Source organism: Sciurus vulgaris, assembly GCF_902686455.1.
Source record: "Sciurus vulgaris genome assembly, chromosome: 10".
Lineage (NCBI taxonomy): Eukaryota > Metazoa > Chordata > Mammalia > Rodentia > Sciuridae > Sciurus > Sciurus vulgaris.
This window is the reverse complement of record NC_136470.1, coordinates 93,337,467-93,362,718: the sequence shown is the minus strand read 5'-3', so window position 1 is coordinate 93,362,718 and position 25,252 is coordinate 93,337,467. Positions and strand designations below refer to the sequence as shown.

The 25,252-nt window shown below is 38.9% G+C and overlaps 1 protein-coding gene across 16 annotated transcripts in view; it reads right to left on the bottom strand.

Moving 5' to 3' along the window:
• Nucleotides 1-25,252, bottom strand: part of PEX5L (peroxisomal biogenesis factor 5 like) — a 220,983-nt gene that overhangs the window by 132,617 nt on the left and 63,114 nt on the right. For 14 of the 16 annotated variants that reach the window (XM_079156366.1, XM_079156355.1, XM_079156351.1 and 11 more), the window contains one exon: nucleotides 24,892-24,963. The exons of the other annotated variants lie outside the window; for them this stretch is intronic. In XM_079156366.1, the coding sequence (XP_079012492.1) occupies nucleotides 24,892-24,963 (72 nt within the window). The remainder of the gene's footprint in view (nucleotides 1-24,891; nucleotides 24,964-25,252) is intronic. 16 annotated transcript variants of the gene reach the window in all.

Genomic DNA, 25,252 nt, shown 5'->3' with positions numbered 1-25,252 from the left:
GCACTTGCGAGGCTGTGGTACCGACTCCGAGGGACCCAATGTCCTTTCTTTTGAATCTATTGGCCCTCACCTGCCTCACGTTACACTCAGATTCTTTTTCTGCCCAGGCATATAAGACGGATGGATTTCCAGGACCCTGTCCTCCCTAGAGCACACACGTCAAGGCCAATGGACAGGGACAAAGCTCACCTGTGGACTGAGACTTTCTATTACCAGTCTGGTCTAGCACTAGGAGGGCAGCTGCCACTTGATGAGACATAGAGCTTGTGTGGTAAGATGAGCTAGAACACCCAAAGGACACAGTAATCAAGGTGACCTCTTTTACTCTCTGTTCTGTCTTTTCATGATAACTACAGCTGATGTGATGGAAAGAGAGCAAATACTTGGCATCAGAAGGTCAGGGTTGCAATTCTAGCTCAGCTATTTATGAGCTGTGTGTCTTTGAGCAATGTATTAATATCCTCTGAACCTCAGATTTCTCATCTGTAAAATGGGGATAGCAATAACACTGACATCTAGGGTCACTTAACAGTCAAGTAATGTCATATCTGTCAAACACGTGCTAAAGTACCACACAAGAGTTGATCATTTTTTCCTGTATTTACTTTTAGAACCATACTTAATTTTCTACTTATGGCGTATAAAGTTTGCTCATTTAAGCAAGTTTATATTAGGTTAGCTCTGTCATCAGCATTTGCCTTGAACAAGCACTCATGGTATGCCCAGTGGTTACCTTGGCATTGGGGAAACAGATCATTCCATCTCTTAGCACAGAGATACTCAAGCTAATACTTAGGTCCTGCAAAAATGAATGAATTGTTCATTTGTTATACAATCAAATGAATCACAATACTTCCTCATTTCCTAAAATTAAGTCATCTAATGAATTTGATGAACAAAGATGAAACTGACTTTTAATTCATTTATTCAGAGCATTTAAATGTGAATTACCCGGCCACAAATTATTGTTAGGAGAACAGAAACTCATGTTCAATTGGTCCAATGCTTTGTTGTAGCATTTAGATATGGATTCTCAAGTTTCTACTCACTGGAAGCTAATTCTCTGGGAGCTGAATTCTGTAAGCAATGCTTTCTCTACCATGTGGTAGAGAATCACAATAAGACAGAGTAGGCAGTGAGTGCTAAGCATGTGACATCTGTGGCCCACTGCTGTCATTATATATGAGACAAAAACAAGGCTTGGATTCTTAGATGCTTAAGTCAGACAAAGGTCTCTTGAATGTCTCAGTCACAACATTCAGCACAATGCTTAATTCTACCAGTTGTGTACCATCTCCCTTTCCTTTCCATTTCAACCATTCAAGTTCCCTAGGCAAAGCAGAAGGAAGTAGATCCCAGTAAATCTTCCCTAGTAAAACTGGGTAATTCAAATATTTAGGGCAAGAGATTCCCCTTTCAAAGGAACTCTCAACAAGCTCGCCAGACTTCAAAGTCCTCCTAGAGAAACTATAGTGACTGTAAAAGTTTATAAACTTCACTCCACTGAAATTATAGTTAGAATCACTTATGAAGCACAGACTACTTTTCAATAGAAAATACATCATTGAAATGGCAGTGTATTTGCATCAGGAGCCATTCCAAATTTTAAGGAATAGCGAGCATACTCAGAAAGTTAGAAATGTATTCACAGGCATTTCTGTTGGAAGAACAACTATGAACTCAGACAATAGCAGACTATTGACTTTGGAGATCCATGAAAGATGGAAAGTTTGTACTCAATTCAACCTTCTAAGAAGAAAATTTTGTTCAATGAGAGTCAAGAGGCACTCTGGTCTTTATTAGAAAGTTTCAGCCAGTCTGACAACTTGATTTTGAATCCAGTTGTGGAGACTGAGTCAGTTTCCTTAACTTTTGTCTTAATAGTTCATCATTTGTGAAAATGGGGATAAAAATGAAATGTCTGGGAAGGTCTAACATGGTCTGGTATATACAAAGAACTTAATAAATGTCAGTTTCTCCTTCCCACCCTCTTTTTCTCCAGTTCAATAAATACTTTTTTGTAACACTAATTGTGCTCCTTAAAATCACTTGGTAACATGTTCCTGCTATTGAGATTGCACACCAATCCAATTCTTGCAAATCTTGTAAGAGTTCAGTTTGTGCCCACATGAGGTCCTTTTAGCAGTTCTCCACTGTTGGTCAAAGAAGGAACATAAATGTTTATCAAATACCTACAATACACTGAGGTGCTTCCTCATAACAGTCTGCAAGCCCCACTTCTAAACAGACAGAAACAGAAACTTACTGAAATACAGTGAAGTGCAAGATTACAAAACGAATAAGTGGCAGAATCAGGACTTGAACTCAGATCTCCTGGGTTCTCCCTCTATGTCCTCTTCACAATGCAAGCCTGCCTTTTGATACATTTATTTCTTGATATCTTCTTGTATTGCTGATCTTCAAATCATATTCAGAATGAGAAAAGCTGTGGAATGCTTGCACTCAGATCATCTCCCATTCCACAGTCCACTTTGGATACAATGGGAGAAAAAGTTGCCGTCATTTTGCAACCAGCTCTCCCATGGTCTCACTGCAGTTCTCCTATCCCATGTCCAGTACCCAGGAAGGGGCTGGCACAGTGGGGATTCTCAGCTTGCTCTTATTGGGCATATTTAGTACAGTGTTAAATGGCTGAAAGCTTGAGCACTAGGTCACCAGGACTGGGACAGATTTCTGAAGTGATGACTCAGCTTTCTGAGCTGGTGTCCCCCCTGAGGGAGGATATTGGGAATAGCTATTAAGAGCACAGATTTTAATTCCTAGTTAAATTTCTTTCTCTGTCATTTAATATATTGGTCCCTTGAACAACTTTCTTAATGTAGTCTTCATCTTTTAGCAGAGGGGATGTCACCAACCTCTCAAGGTTCTGATGAGGGTTAAAGAAGTCCTTAGCATGGTGCCTCGCTATTTCACAAGACCGCAGGCTCCATGGAAGTTCTGTATCTGGAAGCTCCCACCCAGCTCAGGCGAGCACATGGCACATACAGGAGGCTGGAGAAATGTTTAGCACCACTGAATGTTCATCCATGGGAAGAAACCTTTCCTTAGGAGTGCTGCAGGTGTTTATTCAGCCCCATGCCCTGTCCTTCCGATGTAGAGTACCAGCTTCATGGCAGCCAGTGTCTCGGCTTGGTACTCTGATAAGAAAGTTTATGAAACATACACCTCCCTTTAATTCCTTCCATCAGTCTTATTTATGCCACTCACGGTCACAAAGTATACTTTCTGCTTCTATGTGGTTACAGAGTGAAGATGTATGACAAGTATTTAAAAAAAAAAAAAAAAAAGGCTAAATGGAACTCAGTGTATAGCTAGATGTGTTATGCTGACCTGCTGTGTTGAAGACTTTTTGCATCTGAATGTTCTAAAGGTGTTCATTCTCTGTTTACCACTGTATGTCTCCTTCTTGCTTCATACTTAACCTCAATGTCATCACTTCCACCTTCCCCCAGATCATCCAAGGCTCTGATTTTGTGATCCATAGTGAGTGAAAGAGCAAGTGTTTTGAGATCTGATTGATTTGACTGATGTTGATCCAGATTCAGCTGCCGCATAATACAGGGTAAGTGAACTAAGTTGTGTGAGGCAGTAACTCTGAGATTAAATCAGAGACCAGCACTGAGGTAGGGTGCCAATCAGGGACTAACCAAATTGAATTCACTGGACAGACAACTCTCAACTGAAATTTCTTGTTTATTACAGGTCAAACATGGAGACTGGAAAAATGTTAGAGATGGAGATGTCATCTCTGGAGAAGTTAAAATAGAAGTGAGGATAAGAAGAATAAAGGGAGAAGTTAACACAACCAATACACAAAGCACACATGGACTTTTAACTCTGAGGAGAGTCAATAGCAGTGTTTCCATGGTAACTTAAAGGGCAGAAGCTCAGGGTGAGGGGAGTTAGAACTGAGCCCAACTTCAGACCAAAGAAATGTCTTCAGGGTGCATCCATGACTAAGAACCCAGGAGCCAGAGGCCCCTGCATCAGCACAGCACACACCTGCATACCAGGAAGGCTTCCCATGGATGTTTTGAATTGGTAAAACAGAAGAATCAATGAGTAATATTTGATGTGTATTATTAGCTCTGTGGGCCAATGTCAGCAACAGTGGGTATGTATTGAGCAGTCTGACCATGTGGAGTTTCAGTATAAGAGACTTGGACCCCACTTGCTGGGTAATTTTAATTGAATTGAAGTTCTCATACATTAATGTACAGGGCAGCCTTAGCTAATCCCTTATTTAGGTATTGAGCAAGTGTACTCATCTGAGATCCTGGAAATAGCCTTTCTCAGTTCCACAGACTATATTATCTACTAGGAGGAAGATAGAAATGCCTGAACATTGAAAAAAGCTGCAAAAGAGTTTAATCAGATTCTTAAACTTAAAAGATCAAAAGCATGATGATGATGGTGATGAAAATTGCTAAGAGTTGGATACTTATTATATTTTATAGTATAATAGTAATTATAATTATCATTAATTGCACACCTATTATATATGTCAAGGAAACATTATTTCAGATCTCCACATCAACTGTAGAGACAGGTATGATTAATTGGTTCATTTTTCAAACAAAGAATTTTAGAGAGGTTAAAGAACTTGTCCATAATCATAGTTAGGAAGTGGCAGAGTTACATTTAAAACCCAAGTCTTTTGGTAGCAGGGATTGAACCCAGGGATGCATAACCACTGAGCCACATCCCCATACCTTTTTAATATTTTATTTGGAGACAGGGTCTTGCTGAGTTGCTTAGGGCCTCACTAAATTGCTGAAGCTGGCTTTGAACTTGTGATCCTCCTGCCTCAGCCTGCTGAGCTGCTGGGACTACAATCATGAGCCACTGCACCCTGCAATGTAAGCTTATTCTACTTGACTCTCCAACATAAATAATAAAAGGATAGTACAGACAGAAAGTATATAGTATTCCTTACTTTGTAATTTCCAGTTTTTTTTTTTTTAAACTATATTTTAAATGTCATTTTTAAAGGGGACATAATGGTAAAAACAGGGGCCAGATCTATTATTAGAGCATCATTATTAACCTGATGCTTTTTCTTCTTTATTAAACACAATAACATCTAAGAATAAATAACAACATTCTTGACTTTCATAATTATAAATAAATTTCATGGATTCATAGTTCAGAACAAGAAACCTGGAGTCTCAGTTCACATTTTCATATTATGGTCTTTGAATTTGCGGCAGGCACTTCCTGAATTTCTTAACTGGTCAAACTTCACAAAAAAGTGGAAAACAGAGTAGAACCCTGATGCAATCTTATTTAGCAAATTGTCTTCCTTCCTGTAGGATTTAAACTCAAGTTTGGTCTTTATATAAAGTATCTACCGACAGCAGCCTGGTTCCCCTTTTCCTGTTTGACTGTGGTCAGCAAGGTGAGAAATTATGAGAGGAAAAATTAGAATTTGGAAATGAGTACTGACAGAGTTGTCATCTGACCAGAGAAGATGAATGAGCAGACACATAGAAACGCAGCACAGAAGAAATACAAGTAGATGTGTGTTGCCAGAGAATTAGAGCTCAGCAAAATTCCCTCCCTGCAGGAATACCAGTTCAATCCTGTAAGATTATAAATGATACCATCAATTTTGAAATGGGTATATGTATTGTTTATTTCTTCACTTCATCCTAATCCCTGATCCCCTTTGGCCACTAAAAGAGCAAATTATTGGATAAACAAAAAGAATGCTTACTTCAGATTTTCTCTGTGGAAGCACTGGGCTTGTTTATTAATCGGAAGCCTCTATAGCTATTAATGTTCATTGTTAAAATGCCATTTTAAAACAATTACGTAGACTGGCAACTAGGAAGATTTTAGAGCATTTTTTGCTGATGTTGATTTTAAACACAAGCAATCAGTGTATCTACATTCATGCAAAGAGATTTTAAGAATATTTAATTAAAGGCCACATCAATAGTAAGCACATCCTATGACTAAGTTTCCTGGTTAAAATTCCATTGTGTCTCTTCTATTTAGATGAAACACATGGCTCTATTTGTAGCTGATGTTAGAAGTGGTGTGATTTCTAGTTTAATTGCGCAGGTCTTTCTCATTCTTTTTTACTTTTGGTCAATGTTGCAATGTTTTATTTTTAAAAGATTTGTTTCTGGGAGAACAAATGAACAGCGAGGTACAGAACTTAAAAGAATAGAAAAGCAGTTTTAAAAATCATTCCTTTTTCTAGCATTAAGAGATCATCATTATTAATATGTTTAATATTTCCTTAGAGTCTTTTGCTGAGCATTTTTTTTTAACACAGTTGGATCTTTCTAAATTTTTGTCTTGCCTTGGTTTTCTGCTTAATGTGTTGTGAGCATTTTTTCAAGTGAGGACAATTATAAGTCATATGTAGTATTTCACAATAGGTATGCACTTGAAATTGTTTCTTGTTTTTAAAAAAAATAAAAAATAAGCAATTGCTACCTTTTAAATTTAGAGTTCATTAAGTATTCCTTTTCCATAAAGCATCTGGTAGAGCTCTTCGCAGAGGCATTGTGTTGACCCTGGGTGGCTGGGCAGAGATGAGGATGCGTTTTGTTTCCAGGTGTAAATGAAGAAACTGCTACTTTCCTCCTGCAAAGTGAGCCCCACTGAATCCTCAAAAGTGGGAGGAATCAGAACTGACAAGCAGGTAGAGTCTGAAATCATCTTGTGATTATGGATTGCATTTATTTAAAATCTATGGACCAGAGAGTGCTACCAGCTGGGAATATAAAAATGAATAAGATGCAGTTTCTACTTATAAAGGCTGGCAGTGTGGGTCTGGCCTGCACTACTGGGCTCACCTTCAGTTGCTCTGGAACCCTGTTGCCATCTTGGCGGAGACCCTGACACCTCACCTACCACTTACCAGCCTCCTTCCCAGAACCATCGGCCTTTGCAGAGCATCTGCTCTAAAGGCCTGCTCTCCCGGCACCATGAACTGTGACTGAAAGACAGCCCATTGACTGAAGCCTGTTACACTGGCATTGCATTGCTGGCTTCTTGGTGTCAGGTCAGCCTTCAGTCCTTCTGCAGTGGCCTGTGGTGGACACCTCAGTCCAACCTGTTGGACAACTAGCATGGCCTTATTTCGAAAAAAATTCCTTTCCCATCTTCTCACATCTTTGTAAATTTATTGGCATCGATTGAAGGACTGCTGTATACGCCACTCCCAGTGAGCACCATGAGGACTACTACAGGAACTGGACTGAGCTGATGAGGCACTTTCCATTTAGTTAAAAACATTTGATAAACTAAAGGAAGATCATGATAACCTGCTCCTCACTGACACTGTCTGTCCCCAGGAGTCAGAGCCAGTGAAACCCCTGTGTGTGGGGGGGACTCCTGGCTAAGGGATCAATGGAGGAGGAAGGGCTGGGAGCACACCAGCAAGCCTTCTGAAACAGGAAACCTGAGAAGGGGGCTGGGAGCAGACCTTTTTCCAGGCTTATGTGTGGTGCCCAGTGGTGAAGGGGACCAGATTGCACTGAACCTACAGATCCTACAGGACATAACCATGTTGGCCTTTTCTAATTTAGAACACACACACACACACACACACACACACACACACACACACACTTTTTCCTTTTCTCAGTTAAATGCTGAGGACTGTTAGAATAGAGGCTTTGCCTGAAAACAGTCCTTCCTGCCCTTCATCTTAATGAAACAATACTGAGCTTTGTGACTTTGTAAGATTAATTAAGAAAAATCTGAAAATATGTGATAGATGCTTATTTTCCTTTGTCATTGATTTTAGAGGAGAAATTTATTTTGGGGCGGTTGAGAGTGACAATTAAGGCTGAGCGTGCTAGTTTTCTACTCTAATATCTTTCTTCCTTAGCTACATGCTTCTTAGGCTGCAGAATAAATGATTATGTCCCGGGAACAACCCCTTTCCATTATCTCGTTTTTACTATTTGACTAAATTCTGGGCAATGAAATATTAACAAAAGGACTCTGTGGAACTTCAAAGGAGGGTAGGTGTTTCTTTACCTTTCCCTCCCCGCCGTTCTTTGTTCTTGCTGCCTAAAATTCTGAGGTGATGGATGCGGGGGGAGTCTGTAACTATTTGGGTCCTTTTCTAAGGTAGAGCAGAGGAGATTGCTCGAAGAGCCTGTACCCTTGATGGCTTCAGAGAGCTCCTGTACTGGCCTGCATGGCAAAACACCAGATTTCTTTTGAGTGAGAAAGAAAATAAAATGCTCGTTTTGTTGAAGCTACTTTGTTTAAGTACTGATTTCCTCAGTCAGTATATACCCTTCAAGAGCAGGCACAATGTGCACACCATGAGGTCCGTGGTGGGTGTTCAAGGTAGACAATGATGATGAAGATGATGATGAAGATGATGATGAAATGAGGGACAAGAAAACAAAATGACTTAAATCACCGTGTGAAGTTATTCTCAGATTCTGCTGCCGATGCCATTCAATTCATCTGTATGCAGGTGTAACCGAGGAGGTTTATGTTGTTTAATAAAAATTCTTGGTCCATTTAACATTAAATGATTCCATTTTATTGTTTTGAGAAGAAAGACAGCTGTGCTATTTGTAAGTGTCTTTAAGTTGGCATTGATGGTGCTGTGAGGACCGTCCCTAAATGACCCATCCTCAGTGGGGAGAGACTGTTAGGTCATGGACGGGGGATCCCCATGGCTCAGGATGGAAATGGTGGAGTGGTGTTGGGAAAGCTGTCCTGCAAACAGTGGGAGAGCAAGCAGCCTCCCATGAATAGAGCTGGAGACTGAGACCAAGATGCAACTAAGTCATAAAGGAAGTGAAGAGCCGATGGGGGTCATGACCAGCTGATGTGAATACAGTGAGAGGGAAAATGTTTGGTGAGTAGCAAAGCTAAAAGTCAGCAAGGTATTCAAAATATCCCCACAGGTGAAATATTTTGCTCAAGGATCCTCCTTTACCTTAGTCTTCTGGAAAAATTAATTCTTGCATCTCTCAGTATTGTTAATTCTACAAATCCCAGAGGGGATGTGAGGGGTGATCTTCCATGGCCACTGGAAACTACTGCTTCCTAAGTCCCAAAGAGGCCTGGGTACCTTTACTATTTAAATTCTACAAGGACAGAAATTAACTGTTAGTGGAAACAAAAATCCTCCATGAAGAAAGGAGATTTGGCTTTCTTAGAATGGGAGTGAAACCAGTGACATAAACCATCTTATTTTTCTAGTACAATATATATCTTTAGGCCAATTATAAGTAAAATATAGACATATTTGTGTACAGACTAGGGAAGAGGACAATACATTCTTCACTTTTTATTTGTTTCTGTGTTTCAAGGGAAGCCTCTGCCTGTTCTATTCCATAATTCAGTTCTCAGCGTCTTCCAAAGAGTCACCAGGAGGGAGCCGGCAAGTGGCAGAAGCTGCCCAGTGAGGGCTTTGCTTTGACCCCAGCCTTACCTTTCTCTTTGCTTTCTGTGACTTTTTTGTTTTTAACTCAAAGAGCCTTTTTAATTTAAACTCCTATGGGTTCTGTGAGGTAACTACTGACTGAATCTTTAAGTTAAACAACATGCAGTGCAATTTAATTTTCGTGATGGCTTGTGGGAAGGCAGTTTATAGAGGGAGAGCCTGCACTTTGGAGACAGACAGACTTGATGTTCCATTTTTTCTGTTTTACTGGTTCTCTGACTCCTCTCAGATGATCAAGCCCTCTGAGATTTTTTTCTCTCATTCTAAAAAATTGGTATCACCAGCCTCATAATGATAATATCTCTCAGCTTGTTTTCTGGCACACAGTAGGTGGTCAACAATGTGAATTCCCTTTTACGTTCACGTCTTCCTCATTCCTGGCAAAAAATGATGGCATCAGACAATGGGGGTCTAGAGTTTGATCTACTCAACTCCACAACGTCTCACCTATAATGTTCATGGATGTGTTTAATATGACCTCTGCAAACCATACCTGCCTAAATGTCCCTGCCTCCTACTTGGCCTAGAATCTGGTCTCACCATGAACTTGAGAACTGTGTGCTTTTGGAGCTTCTGGATTCTTTCTCTTGCCTGATTGGCTGAAAGTTCTGAGAAAGCTAGTTCAAGCTAGTTCAAGCCTCCCTTGTGATGTCATGGAAGCAGATTTCTAAGTAGGTGAGAACAGTAAGAACTCATTTGTGGTTAATAAGTGTTGGCATAAGCGTAGCCTGAAATAATTGTTCCGAAGACAGCTTATTGATAGAATTCAGATTCTCCTTCAGAACCACTTGGAGTGTTTCTAAATGTCAACTGGCTCTGTAGAGAAACTTCTTTGTACCTGGCTGAATTGAATTGGATTTCTTTGTGTTTTGAGAGATGTTATAGGATTTTTCGTTAAAGACTCATTGTGAATTCTGCATGCTTTTCTTTTAGAAATAATAAAGATGGCTCAGGCATTCAAAAAATGTATCAGGGAGGTCTTTTTGTAGGCTTGGAGGACAGATACTGTTACGTTGCTTTTACTTGGATATGTCATTTTTTGAATGCTAAATAAAGTCGAGAAGCCTCAGCAAAAGTTTTGCTTTTCCAGGAAAGAATGGTATTCATTTAAGAAATATAATCAGGAGTGAAGAAAATGCCAATGTTATTTCTTTAGAAGTATTATTATGGTGCAATCTTTTTGATGCAGTTGAAATACATAAATATGAGTACTTTAAACAATCACTCAAAAAGAAATCCTATGTGATTCCATCACTTGTAAATTAATAAAATCAAGCCACATTTTGCTCCCTCCCCAAGGACTATGGATGTGAAAGTAATCATTATGGATGTGTTCATTTTTCTACAGGGTATTTCATTTTTAAAATACTCTTTAACATAAGAAGGTGATTCATAACCCCAGGGCATCAGGGGCTTCCCTACAGATGATACCATCTTGGATGTATACACAGGAAGTAATCTTCTTGAGTGGCTCAAATGATTATTTTTATAGTTTTCTTTTAGAAATTCTTCCAGAATTCTCATAAGATGGAAGTAGGAAAAATAGTATCACTTTACTGATAGGGAAGTTAAAGGTTAGTTCAAGGTCAAATAAAAAGTCATTGGCAGAATCAGGAACTTGAAACCTAGCATCCTTACTTGTATTTTAGATCTGGACTTTAATCTTGTACTCTTGGTTCTATATTAATTTAAGAGTTTTGCAGGCTGGGGAGAGAGCTCAGTTGGTAGATGCCCTGGGTTCAATCCCAGGCACCACAGGGGAAAAAAAAAAAAAAAAGGAATTTCGCATTTTGAAACCCCTGGAAAAGAATTAAAATGTAAAATGCTTATAGAATTATATATTCTAAAGTAGATTCAAAATTATTTTTATCATTGCCTTTCAATATGAAGCAGTCATATGGCCTAATTCTATAACCCCTTAAGTTGAACTCACTTCATATAAGTTGTTTAGACTTCAATATCAGGTTTTTAGAGTCTCCATATTTTTTTGGCTTGAGAATAGCTCATCAGATCTATACATCTGTCTCCTCAATGAATATGCTACCTGAGTAAATTATCTTCCAGGGTATTTGTGGCTCTAACAATATTTAGTCAGTTTCCTATCTTAGCAAACTTTAAAATTCATGTGAACTGAATTTATGCAAATCCACGTTTGTGGTTTGGCTCTGGTCAGCCTCAGGAAGCAGGATGCTTATAACTGCCACATGGAATGTGTTTTAAATTTTAAACCTGAAGTTTTATGGAGCAATGCAACATGCATGAGGCCATCTTCAGTGGTGCTTAAAGGTACAACAGGGATATGAAAAGATCACACTGTGCAAATTCTCATAAACTTCATGCATAATTCATGGAAAATCAGTATATGTCTAATCATACCAATGTACAACTCTTTTTTTTTTTTTTTTTGTCTTTAATTTGGATAACTTGCATCCTGAAAGGAAAAGATTTAAATGGTCACTGCATGAGTAATGAAAAATCATGGGGGGAAAAATACCTAAAGATCACCTTAAATCAATATAAAGTGACTCTCAAAATGACATTTATAAAAATTAGCAATTTGGAAAATAAGTTCAACATAATTTTACATAAAGAAGGTGATAACAAAACTGAATGGATACTGACTGCAACTGGGCAAAACTTAAAATCATGTTTGTAATAATGCAAAAATGAGACTACACAAACTGAGGAGCCCTTGGGATTGTGGGTCACATGTTATCTCTTGTCCAAAATTCTTGGAGAACGGTTATGCATACTATAACTAGTGAGAAGAGATCCCAGAGGTGATTGTCAGTCCTCTAGCCCTAACAGGTAAACCACAGAGGGGAGGGTTGGAGGTCAAATTTAGGAGGATCACAAAAGGAATCACAAGGAACTGCTAGGGACAGTCAGGTCAAAGTTTAAGTGGTAGTAGAATATCAGTTCTCAGACCACTTTTCCACGGGAGATCTGCCAACATCCTGGGATAAACTAGATCCACCAAACAGTTCATCAGGGATTTCAGCTTGAGCAGAAAGGTCAGCTCCGGTAGGTTGGAGTGGGGAGTGACATTTTCAGAGCACAGCAATCTACTCCCATAACAGAAAGCTGCTCAACAAATGCTGCAGGGATGGACTTTCTGGCTTTGTGCCACTTTTGGAAATTTACAAACGTGGTGGGTGCAGAAGTGGCTGTCACTCACAGTAACTTGTGAGTAGCACCTCAGATTGGAGGACTCAAAACAGAACAAACCAAAGGCCATACATTCAGGGTCTTACTGGTTGCCTTATAGGGCTGTTTGGACACCTGGTCCTGGCCATTGAGAATAGTGTAGTGTCCCATAGCCTCAGACATGGACATTTATCCGAGGAGTGAGCAATTTCTCTTTTTTGCAGATTAGCTTTTAAGTGTGTGTATATAACAATGTATTTTCTCTGCCCAACCCCCGCCATCCCAATATGTTCTTTGGAAGGAAGAAGAGTATCTTTCCCAGTTTACCTCTCTCAATTTATTGATGCTTTTCTTTATCATACTTTTCTTTGCAATCAGGAATTTTCTCTCAAATTTTACTAAGTTGTGTTATTTCCTAGCACAGCCAAGACTGTAACAAATCTCCTTGGTAAGTCAAGGAAGCATGATGAAAGAAAGTTTTGGCGGGGGGGAACCTCTTTGGAAATTGTTCTCAAAGCCAAGTCCCCTCCTAGGAACATACTGAGCACTAGGAATGCTTCTGCAGGACTCTGACTAGGGAAGGAGGCTATAATGTGCATCTTAGAGTTCTAATCACCCCCCTCAACCCCGGCTTGCAGCTCTGCATCAGCACCAGCACCAGCACTCTCTGTGGACAACAGGGCCCCAGGACTCTACTGGCTTGTTAATGGCCACAACTGGCTAAGTCATCCCTGAGTTCTAGCACCTAGAAAACACTTACATAAAAGAAAAATAAAGTTGTAAATAAGTTCATGTACAATAAATGAGTGAAATATGTTAGATCATTTCCATGAAAAGTTTTATTTTTCAAAATCAACATACTATGTTCCTCCTGAAGTTATTTTAAGTTACTCATAACTGAGAAAATGAAAGAAAACAACTTTTTCCAGATAGTTCCTTTTAGAAGCCTTTAAAAGAAAACAATTCTCTTTCCTGAAAGCTGAAAGTTCAAGGTCACCAGCATCCCCTGACCTGGCCCTCCAGAATCTTCACAGCTCTTCCTTGCTTGCCACACAAGAAGGATCTTGGGAAAAGGGCAGGGTTAAACCTAAGTTGTTCCAGAACTACAAAGAGTATTCATATACTAAGTGTAGCTGTATGTTATCCCCCACAGACATTTTTCTGTCCTAGAATATACATAGCAAAATTTGCATGTCAAATTTCTCTAAATAATAGATTATCAACTTTTTTTGTTTCTCTATTTGCTCCCACTTCTTTTAAGGAAAGATGGACCTTTATTTTATTTGTGGTGTTGAGAATCAAACCTAGGGCCTCACACATGCTAGGCAAGTGCTCTAGCACTGAGCTACAATCCCAGGCTCCAGGCCTTGTTTTTGTTTATCTTTTTTCCTGCTCATTTTTCCTCAGATTGATAGGACTTGAGAAGTCTGCTTATTTACAGAGACCATGAGGGACTTGTTCTTTACTTCTCCATTCTCATACCATTCAGATTCTCCAAGGGGCCTCAATCAGGACTATGAGGAGGTCTCCTTCTCTCTAATCTAACTTCTCCATTCCTAGCAGTGCTATCAAAATATTTGTGATTTATTACATACTTGTATACATACATGGGCAGAAGGTAGAGCAAGGGCTGCGGCACAGGGGAAGAGAGAACATCTCACCTGAGCAGGAGTGAAGCCTGGTGTGGAGGTGGCATGGGACAGGGTGATGAGAGAGTTAGAGGTTGGGTGGCCAGGCACAGCCTGAGGCCCAATGAAGAGTTTCAGACAGTGGGAATCATCCATTCTCTCCACACCTTAGGTACCAACTACTAAGCTAAGCAGTGCTGGGGTCCACAAGGCAAGACTACTGTTGTTCATGAAAGTCCTGGCCCCAAGGGTATGACTTTAAATCAAGTTCCTTGGGGTTTGAACAAAAGGGTAACCTCGATCATTCATTTAGGGAAAAATGAGTTGCTTTCTTTTTTAAAAAAAGATAAGAAATTCTAAGATTTTAGATCTTTATCTTAAAAATTTAAGAATCTCTGACCCTGTCTGTGAGCTTTGATTTCCTTTATCCTGTGCTAAGTAAGTTGATTAACAAAATCCATCAACTGATGTAGCATCACTTGTTTTTCTTCTGGGACTACTCCCATCATTCTCAAAAAATAACGTGTCAATTTTGAGACTACATTTGAAGTTTAAGGACGGGAGCTGGGAGTGTAGGGAAGTGGTAATTGGACAACCCTTGACTGGAAGAAAACGACTTCTATGATTAGTGTTTCTCTACAACAAAAATTCATTAATTATTCACTAATTACACAAATGAGATAATTTTATTAGAAAAAAGGGGATGAATGAATGTTTTTTTCTATTCAGAACATCTAGCACAAAGCCGAGATGGTACATTCTCTCACCATTTCTTTAATAAGTCACTTATTCATATACTTCAAGAATGAGATCATTTGGCCAAAAAATACTCTGATGAGGAATAAATACCAATTGTATTGACTGGTCATCTGTGTGTGTGTTTCTTAGATCACAAGATCGGAAGGAAGTGGTACTCACCCCAATTGGGGGTAGACCATGTGCAAAACTAGTGATTAAAAATGGGAATGACAGAATTATAGAGTTGTTTTGGAGAAAGGGAAGGAAGCAATGGAGCATTAAAAGAAGCAGGTTTGCAAGAACTGTGCTTCTGTCAAACCTTGTACATGCAGTGTCAGAACAAGAGACATTCCAGAAGCAGGATCAGAGAGCGGTGCTGAACATAGGAGAAAAGACGTGACTGTAAAGTCTGGATGGGAGCGAAATGAAAGCACAGCCACAGAAATGACAAGGTCAGGGCAAGGGCAGAGTAAAGCACGGGCATCTAGGTCCTAAATCAGAAGAGGAGAAAGGGAAGTTTATGCTCCAAACTCTTCCTGAAGCTTAAGAGTTAACAACCACAAAACAAAACAAAAAACTAGTTCAGTTTGCCTGTTCCTTTGCCATTTTTTTTTCAGGTTTTGAAGTTAGAACATAAATCATTTAGTATAAAATATTTCCAGCCATAGCTGATTTTCAAAGCCCTCCTGACAATGGAGACTGACCCAGTCAGTGGTCAGTGAGTTCACCTGCAGGGCTTGTTAGAGCGCTGGCCCTGACTTCCAGTGCATGGGCTGGGAGGCCAGGTGCCCAACTGGGGACTTGGTTCATGGTCTCCGTGACCTACTTGGGGGAGATGACAAACTGAAGCAGGTGGGGAAGCCCTGCAAGATGAGCTGTAGAAAAACCATCTGTGTAAACATGGATGAAACACTGCTGATCTGGGTGGGTAGTCCAGGAGACTTCAAAGTCGCTTTGCAAATCTTTAGTATCTGTGCCCTCATGTGTTCTGAGAAGTTGTCACAGGGTTTGTGAGAACCTCTTTTGAAGAATTAGGAAGCATTTTATAAAACCTTTCATAATAATCTATCACGTAGCTGAGCTCCTGAAATACGCGCTTTTTTTAGGTGAGTTTTCTGGCTTTGACTTGGTTGCTCAGCTTACTAATTAATACACTTTAGAAGAGAGGAGATATGAAGCTTTGAAAATTAGGAAGGCAGTTACCAGGTAGAGGAATGAACCTATGACTGGAGACCACAGACGGGAGTTCTGATATTGCCTGTGATGTGAAATACCTTGGTAAACACAGTCAAGCTACTTCCTTACACTCTGAGACTTATTTTGCTCAAGCTAGAACCAAATATAATGGAACTCCTGGCGGCTGCTCCCTTTTATCACACAAAGCTTGTATGTAACCTGAGTCACTCCATAGAGGTGTCCCTCCCTCATTCAGGGAGGCTGAGAGTGGGTCCTACAGACACTGGATTAGATTATCTTCTAAAATTCCTTCCAGCTCTGAGGTCTACAGTCCTCATATTGATCAGATGAACCTACTTAATAACAAAAACTAAAAGGACTACCACACATCTTCTACTATGAGAGGTTGAATGGGTCTCCTTTCGAGTTGTATTCCAAATAGTTGAGTACTTTAAGAACTACCGCCTCTGTCTGTTACTTTTATATATCACACCATTTTTACGCTCAGCATGTCAGCTCACATCATTTCAATTATGCATTTATTTTCTCACTGACTAAACATGCTGCAAGTACCACTTTTTGCTATTAGATTAAAAAGAAGAAAACACTGGCTATTTGAAAATGACTTCATACCTATGCATTTTTCGACTTGAAAGCCCAGGTTTTTTTTTTTTTTTTTTTCCTTCCTGCATGTAAGAATATAGGCCAAACATTAATATCTTAAAATAAAGGATATATAATGATATTTCAGATATTTGTTGAATTGAATGTGGTAACTCATAACCTCTCTCACGGTGATAATTTTTAGCTGAGCCCTGATGAGTTGCATTACTATCTGGAAAATTGGGGAAGGTGGCTTGGTAGAGGAAAGTGGGTACTTGCTTGCTACTCTACAGTGCTGGTATAGGTGACAAGACACACCTGAAACCTTCTGCTCTTGAATCTGTCCTACTCATTTTCAAATGGATTTTTTTTTTTTTTAACATTTTAGATTAACTGGTTCCCTTTTAAGGTACTTGAACTTCATGGAGGACTTAAGGCTACCTATCAATTATAACTTAGTGTCCATTATTTTAATCAGATTGACAACTAGGTTAGGTTAGTTTTCACATTGGAAAGCGTAAAAGAGGAGATAAACAGAAGAGGTGAGCAGAGACCTGCCCAGGTCTATGTCTGTACCCTGCTTTCCTTTGACAATAGATCATACATTGGAACCCCCAAGGGCAGTGCACATATTATTTCAGTTATACACCATTTAAATTTTCAGAAATTGATTGTAAAAACCCAAAGAAGCGGTTGTGTTTCTTGAAAAGTCAGCATGAGCCGTGTGTCCCTGAGTCCATTTCCAGCAAGGTAGCAATCAGCTGGAGCTGGTAGGTGCTGCCCCCTTTAGGGAAGCAGCTCATGCCAAGTATCCACTGTCCTCCTCACTCCCAATTGCTACCTGGATTTCTGTACCTGGCTAATCAGAGGAGATATTTGCATCTCTGACCACAAAATATACAGCAACGTTTAAAATCATTATAACTCAGTCCTCTAAAATCCAAGGGGATCCTACAGCTAATAAATCCATGAATAGTATCATCAGTTTTCACTACTACCCAGCTTATAAAGAACTTATTACCTGCCACACACCTGGCTAAGCATTTATATTCAGGAAGTTATTTAATTCTCCCAACTACTTTATGAAGTAGGTATTATTTCCTCATCTGATAGAGCAGCTGGAGGCTCAGAGAGGCCCGTTAATTTTCCCAAAATAAAACAGTTGCTATGTGGCCACAGCCGGTTCTCTCTCAAATCTCTGACCATAAAGGTCCTGATCTTACCCACAGTGCTAGAGTGACCAGCTCACATCTCTCTTGTGGTCACAATGCTGAGGACATGGTATGGGCATAGGAGCTGACATCACTGAAAATACAGCAGACCTGAGTATCTGCCAGTCTCCCCTGGAAGGTATGCAGAATGCTCAGGAGCAAACTGCTAGAAACAACCAAGTGAAGACGTCAGGATCTCACCATTTCCAGCTCATCACTTGGGAAGCATGAGTGGAGAGTATCAGACAAAACAGCCGTGGCCCTGGCTCCTTCTCCTGGCTCTGACCAGAGAAGGCTGAGCTACCTCCAAGGAAGTATTCCCATTTGAGCCTCACAACAGACGTCCGACCCAGATGGTATTATTCCTTTGCACAGATGAAGAAACGGAAACTCAGAAAACTTAAATTGCTTACTCCCAAGTCTTCTGCTTGGTAAGGAGCAGAGCCAAGACTAGAAACTAGGACGGTGGATCCCTACTTTAACTCTCCTGCCTGGTCTGTGCATTTTTTTGTCCTAATACTTTCAGATTTCAGTAAGCTCTCACAGGATTCTGAAATGAATGTATTGGGTTTGCCCTTTGTGTTTTCTCTAGAGTCAGGTGATGCTTAGGGGAACCAGTATGTGAAACTAAAATGCAAAAAATTAAAGGAACAATAAAAAATCTGAATTTACAAGGAAAACACAAGGTGAATATTTTGCATTCCTATGACCTGCCCCCTAAATTATCAGTAACTTCGAAGTTCTTTATATTCTTTGATACAAATGGGAAATATTTAGGAATAAAATACAGGATGACTATTTTCGTATCAGTAAGTTTTCTATTTAGCTTAATGGAAAACTTTTTACTTTCCTTGTACAATATTTATTGATGATAAATAGCCTTGCAGACAAGATGGAATTGATTGGATTGTAGTAGGGAGTCTTTATTTACGCCAGTGCTGATTTCAGATGGATAGCAAATAAATCTGGCTTTTATTCATTTACCCATTTCTTATTGATCAGTATTCTGTGAGGAAATCACTAATGAGCCTCCAACTACTATGAGCATGATGTGCTGTGTCCTCTGAGTGTCCCAGGGATCCCCTGCTTCAGGGTCTCCAAGATGAACAGATTGCCTCCTTTCTGAAACTCTGGAAGGGTTTCTGTTCTTGCTGGCCAATTACGAAATACCAAGAAGGTACAGAGAGAGACTGCTGTACATGATACTAAGAGACAGGGTAAATAGGATCTGAATGATATTTAAGCCACTATATTGATATAGCCAAGAAAGAACAGAGCGCAAGGCAGTGACACATATCACCCTCATCCTTTTTGCTATTTATGAGTCTGAGACTGAGGTCAACTGCTTAGATGATGTTTGAACCATGCTATCTATTAGAACCAGAAGGAAGCTGGGTATCTTTTCTATTCATCCGTTACACTTTCTCTTCCATTTGAATTTCATGTTGGTTTTTATTTTCTTTTTGGGATTTATCCTCAGAATGACCACTAGGGCAGAATTGCTTCACTGCTTAAATGCTTATGTGCTATTGTGGACATAAGGGATGACTCTACTTTGTCTCTTCTTACTCTTTAGAAAAAGATCACAGAAATCCTAATATCCATCTCTTTCCATTCAGTCCTCTCTTACGGAATTTAAGAGACTTTCAGAAAGGATTTAGGCTAAGAAAAATGAATGTTGTCTCTCTTCATGATGCCTCTCATGCCTGGTAGAAGCCCTCCCTCTGAGACTGTGAGAGGGAAGGGAAGTGGTCCTCAACAAACACCTGCTAGTGCTCATTGTGTATATGTCTGCATGGAGGGGCATTCTGACAATGCCTAGGGGTCAAGAGGGAAGGAAACAGTTAAGGAGTGGTTGCAGGAATGTCCATCCCTGTGAGGGTTCGATAAATAAATGTTGGTCAACTATAATTCCTAATAAATTCCTAATAGATAGTTATTTCATATAATTAGAGCACAAAGCAAAACAACTTCTTAACCCACTTGTAGTATGATGAGTAATGGGAGATGGTACAGAACTCAAGAAGAGCATTGTGCTAGATATCGTGAGTGAGAGAGCTGGTTTCTGGCTGGTGCTCTTTGTGCTTAACCAGAGACTCTGGGAAACTCCATTCACCTTTCTGGATCTCAAAGTTCCTGTTTGTTAAACTGAAGTTGGGGCTGAGTGGAGGGGGCATTGTGTGGGGGTGGCTAGCTAATTGAAATAACCTATATGACTTACACCTTATAAAGCATTTGTATGTATTTTAACTTTTTGGGGGGAGGGTACTGGGGAATGAACTCAGGGGCACTTGACCACGAGCCACATTCCCAGCCCTATTTTGTATATTATTTAGAGACAGGGTCTCAATGAGTTGCTTAGGGCCTCACTGTTGCTGAGGCTGGCTTTGAACTTGTGATCTTCCTGCCTCAACCTCCAGAGCTGCTGGGATTACAGGTGTGCACCACTGCACTTGGCTGTATGTATTTTATCCTAGACAAACTTCAGGAGATGGGGAGAGCAGAGTATTATTTTATAAATGAGTAAACTGAGCTCAGACAGGTTCAGGATCACAGGGCTACTATGTAGTATTTAGACGGATGGCAAACTTGGGTCTTTAAAGTTACCTTTGATTGCAAAAGACTGTGGTTTTCTTTTTTTTTTTTTTTTTTCTTCTTTTTTTTTTTGCGGTGCTGGGGATTGAACCCAGGGCCTTGTGCTTGCGAGGCAAGCAGTCTACCAACTGAGCTATCTCCCCAGCCCAAGATTGTGGTTTTCATGTTTTCAGTATTATTTCATTGCTTGCCTGCAAATTTAGTTTTAAAATTTTCAGATAATGCCCTATTGAAGAATGTCAAATTTATCAAGTCATGTATATATTTTTTTTTCCCTTTTAAAGCGGCATTAGTGCCAAGCATAATGGCAAGTGCCTGTAATCCCAGCTACTTGGGAGACTGAGGCAGGAGAATCACAAATTTGAGGCCATCCCAGGCAACTTAATGAAAACTCAAAACCTATCTTGAAATAAAATAAAAAGATCTGGGATGTAGCTCAGTGGTATAGTGCTTGCTGTTAGCATATGTGAGGCCCTGGGCTCAAACCCCAGTACCATCAAAAATAAAAATAAGAATAAAAAGACCTGCACTATTTTCTCTGGTTATGGGTCTCAAGAGTGGTGTAGGTTCAGCAGCAATAGCTGAGGACTTGGGCAGATTTTCAGGCCACACCCCATATCACATAATCAGAAACTCCTGGAGGGGGACCCAGTCATTTCTACTATAATAAGCCCTCCAGAGGAATGGGAAGCAACTGAAGCTTGAGAACCACTGCTCCGACTTTGGTACACTTGTTCTGGATGCAACTGGCTGACATTTGACATTTCCCACTTTACTCCACTGAAGGATATGCAGCTGCAACTTTGAGTACCACAACCAACCAACCCACTGTATTTTGTTAAACTCATTTTTGCAATGCTTGAGCCTATTACTGAACCTATAATTGTATCCTTCATGTAATCAAAATATTCTATAGTTTTATGTTAGTCTTTGTTACCTCCTTAAAGTCTACTTGGAATTTGAAAATAATTAGGAGAAAAGTTGTCTAGGTTTGGCATATGATAAATTTTGAATTAAGTTGACTCTAATTAAAATAGTAATTTAAAATAGGATGGATTTATTATTTATTCAAAGTGGTTAATGTTTTAAATTTCTTACTAAGGGTACTTGACAATCTACTCTCCCTTTCTCCCCAATAAAATCTCAGTAATTTCAGAAGAAAATTCATATTCATGAGACTGATTTCTAAAGAAGACCTCCCTCTCCTCAAATCAGGAAAGAATATTTTCATAATAAAAATCATCCAAAACATATATTTAAGATATGTTCTTTAATATTTATTATAGAAGCCAAATATTATATTCACTAATTATAGGTTTATTATTTTCATGCCAAATGTCTGGGTTTTAGAGGCATTAGTATTTTATTTCAATACATTTTCTTTGATTAATTTCGCATGCTTGACGTTTAAAACCAGGGGATTTCTGAAGGAAAATATGCTCTCTGATCCCAATGTGACCGTTATATTTAAGTGACTGTGTGTGTATTAGTGTGTATTATATGGCACCTATTACTTTAGGACATCAACAATAATTTATGAATTCTCTGGAATATTTTTAAGTGCACCCCAAAGAAATTTTGCTAATAAAATTTCACCAAGAGAGAAGAACAGTATTGCCTTTCAAGAATAAAACCTTACACATTTCCAAAATTTCATCCTTTTTTTCCATATTGAAATAACACAGACTCATCTTTTACCCTCTTGAATGAGGGCAGCCAGGGAGAAAAAAATCCATATACTGTGCACTACTTTTGTTATTTATTTGCTTATATAAGCAAGACTGTGGGCTTTCTGTTCAAGACTTGCAAATCACACGACTGATAAAATGGCATATAGCTTGCACAGCATGTGCAGAGCCACAGCTTCTAAGTGATGGATGTAATGAGATTTGTTGACTTCTGCCCATCACAGCACTCCAATTATTTTATTTATCTTCCTTAGATTTCCTTTTGGCATCAGTTACTGAAAAAGCTATTTGCAATTACATGAAGATTAACAAACAAATTTCTACTAGGTTTCTGCAAAAGATACAGATCGAACATAAAGATTCTTAACAAAATAATATAGGGCTATAGAGCTTTAATTTTCTTATATGCACTGTAAATTACATCATATGTATAACCTCTTATCGATGAAATGAAATAATATTCTATTTGTGGTAAGTAAATGTATTTTCACACACACACAATTTGTTAATCTATTAAACTTAGGAATAATTTTTTGTAGTTTTCTAAAGTCTAATTACAGTGTGAGGTACCAACATTGTCATTGTTTTAACTTAGGATTTGCTCACAATGTGAACATCAAAAAGCTTGCCAAACGAAAAAGAACCACTCTTCCTGCCAAAGGCTAATACCACAGCCAGCTCACATTCAAAATCACTCGTCTTCTGAATTGTGTGTTGTCATGAATGACTCAGCAAAGCTGGGACACTTCCCAATGGAACCAGTTTGTGCAATGGCACTGGAAGGATCCAGAACTGCAGAGGTCTTGGAAGACTCTGAGCACATTTAACCCACCCTCATTCCGTCTAGTAAGGAAAGTACTATTTTCTGAAGAAGCAGGAAAGTTGGTTTTCTTTTTTCTTTAAAATTCCTTAATAGTTAATAAGCTGCGGTTAGTTTATAACAATATGAAATTTGTGGAAGTTACCATACGATAAAAAGAAAAATGACACAATAACTTCCTTGGACTTTCTACTCCAATGATCTTGATATATAGTTCAAGTTTTCTGAATGCCAAAATTTAGCTAAAACACAAAAACTTAACCAAAAGAAAAAAAAAGAAGGGAGGAAAGAAAGCAAAAGCTTTGAGGAGGAAGATAGTAAAGATAGCATAGAATAAAAAGATAAGAATTTGACTTCTATATGATTAAAGGAGATAAAAATAAAATTTCATTTTAATAGAGAAATATATACATATGTTTGTATATATATAAAACAGAAAAAATTTATACATATTTATATTCTATTAATATACTCAATTGTATTTTACTAGTTTGTGTGCCAGGTGGAATCCCAGTCTATGGGTAGCATCAGTGGGAGATGGCGATTGAAGGCCCAAGAAATTTATCTGGCATAGTTAAAATAAGAGTTAATAGCTCAGCAGAGCCTTATTAATTGAACTGACAGTTTGGCACTAAGTGGCAAAAGACAGGGCCAAACCCACACATTCCCTACCCTGTTTCACTCGGGAGCCAGAGAGTGGTGATAAGGCAAAACCCGGAGCAGCGAACCCTGTGAGACAATATCTTCTGCACCTCCACAGAGCTGCTTTGTGTAGCCAGTTGTTTTGAGAAGAACTCTTCAGTTGCCTTAATTTTCCTGGCTCAACAAACAAGTCTCTAAGTCTACTGCTTCAGGCTTCTACCTCCTGGTGGCCATTTTCCTTTTTGTCAGAAATATGGCTGACTTTCATGTCATCACTTTGATGCCAAACAAACTGCACGATGAGAAAACTGTCCAAATTCAGTTTGTCTTTCTGTAAATTACTGATGACTGACTTTCTAATTTTCTAATCTACCTAAGTCCCTTTGAATTATCACTCTATTAACACCTGGGTTTACATCACCCTCAGATTCAGTGCCACTTATACATTCAATAAATGTGCAGTTATCTTGTCTTCTTGATAATTAACAAAGATGTTAAGGACTAATGCCAATTCAGCGTCACCGGCTGGATACCTTCCACTACCTGGTATGCTTTTGTTTATGGTCTATTAAGCAGTTTTCATTTCTCCTTATGGGCCCATATAACATCCAAGCTAGAGGTCTCTCCAATTATGGGCAGTACTACAGACTATTAAGTAGCCTTTTCCTTTTGTTTTTAAAAGTCATTTCTAAATTTAAACTGTAGACAATCTGAGGAATTAAACTGGCCAAGACATACATTTCAAATTCTCAATTTTCTACCCTTTATTCCCTTCCCTCTAAATCATATTTGTTATTTTATAAGATACATTAATGGTAGTGCCTCTCATTTTCAAAATAATTTACTTTCCTATTATTATTTAAATCTTTTATTTCCCCAAATTATCATTGTTGTTCTGACTGCTTTTTCCAACAGAGATTTTAATTTTTCAAATTTATGTTGTTCTGACTTTATTTTTCATCATTCTTAACATACAGAACATACATACATATTGGCAGCATGCAGAAAAAAGTCAGTGGGTCAGAGACATCACAGGGAGAGGTTTACTGGCTCTCACAATCTATCTTGTTACGCAGGCCTCAGCTAGACAGGCTAATAGAGCTGTCAGGGAAGGGTCAACTCCCAAAGGGCTTCAGGTGTCAAAACTCTACAGTGCCACAATAGAAAATGTATGTAAGCATTCACTTACCTGCTTTTGATCAACAATTATTTCGAGGTCTTCATCACTGCTTAGTTTTCCATATCCTTGTTCTTTACTTTTCTTGTGAAAGAATAATTTTAAATGATCATTTAGTTTCTTTCCATTAATAATCTTAATCCCCACATAATATTTTTCAAAGATAAAAGTCTTTACTTATCCTCATTACTAGTCATATGCATCATTCTCTGTCCATCTCTCATTACAACAGCAAATGTTTTCAAGCTGCTGGCTGCTTATTATTTCTGCTTAGCCGCCCCCATTCAAATTATGCCTTTAATCATTTTCTTGATATTCTTAGACTTCTCTTTTATTTTGTAGTTCCAGAAAAGATTCTTTAACACTTTGAGAT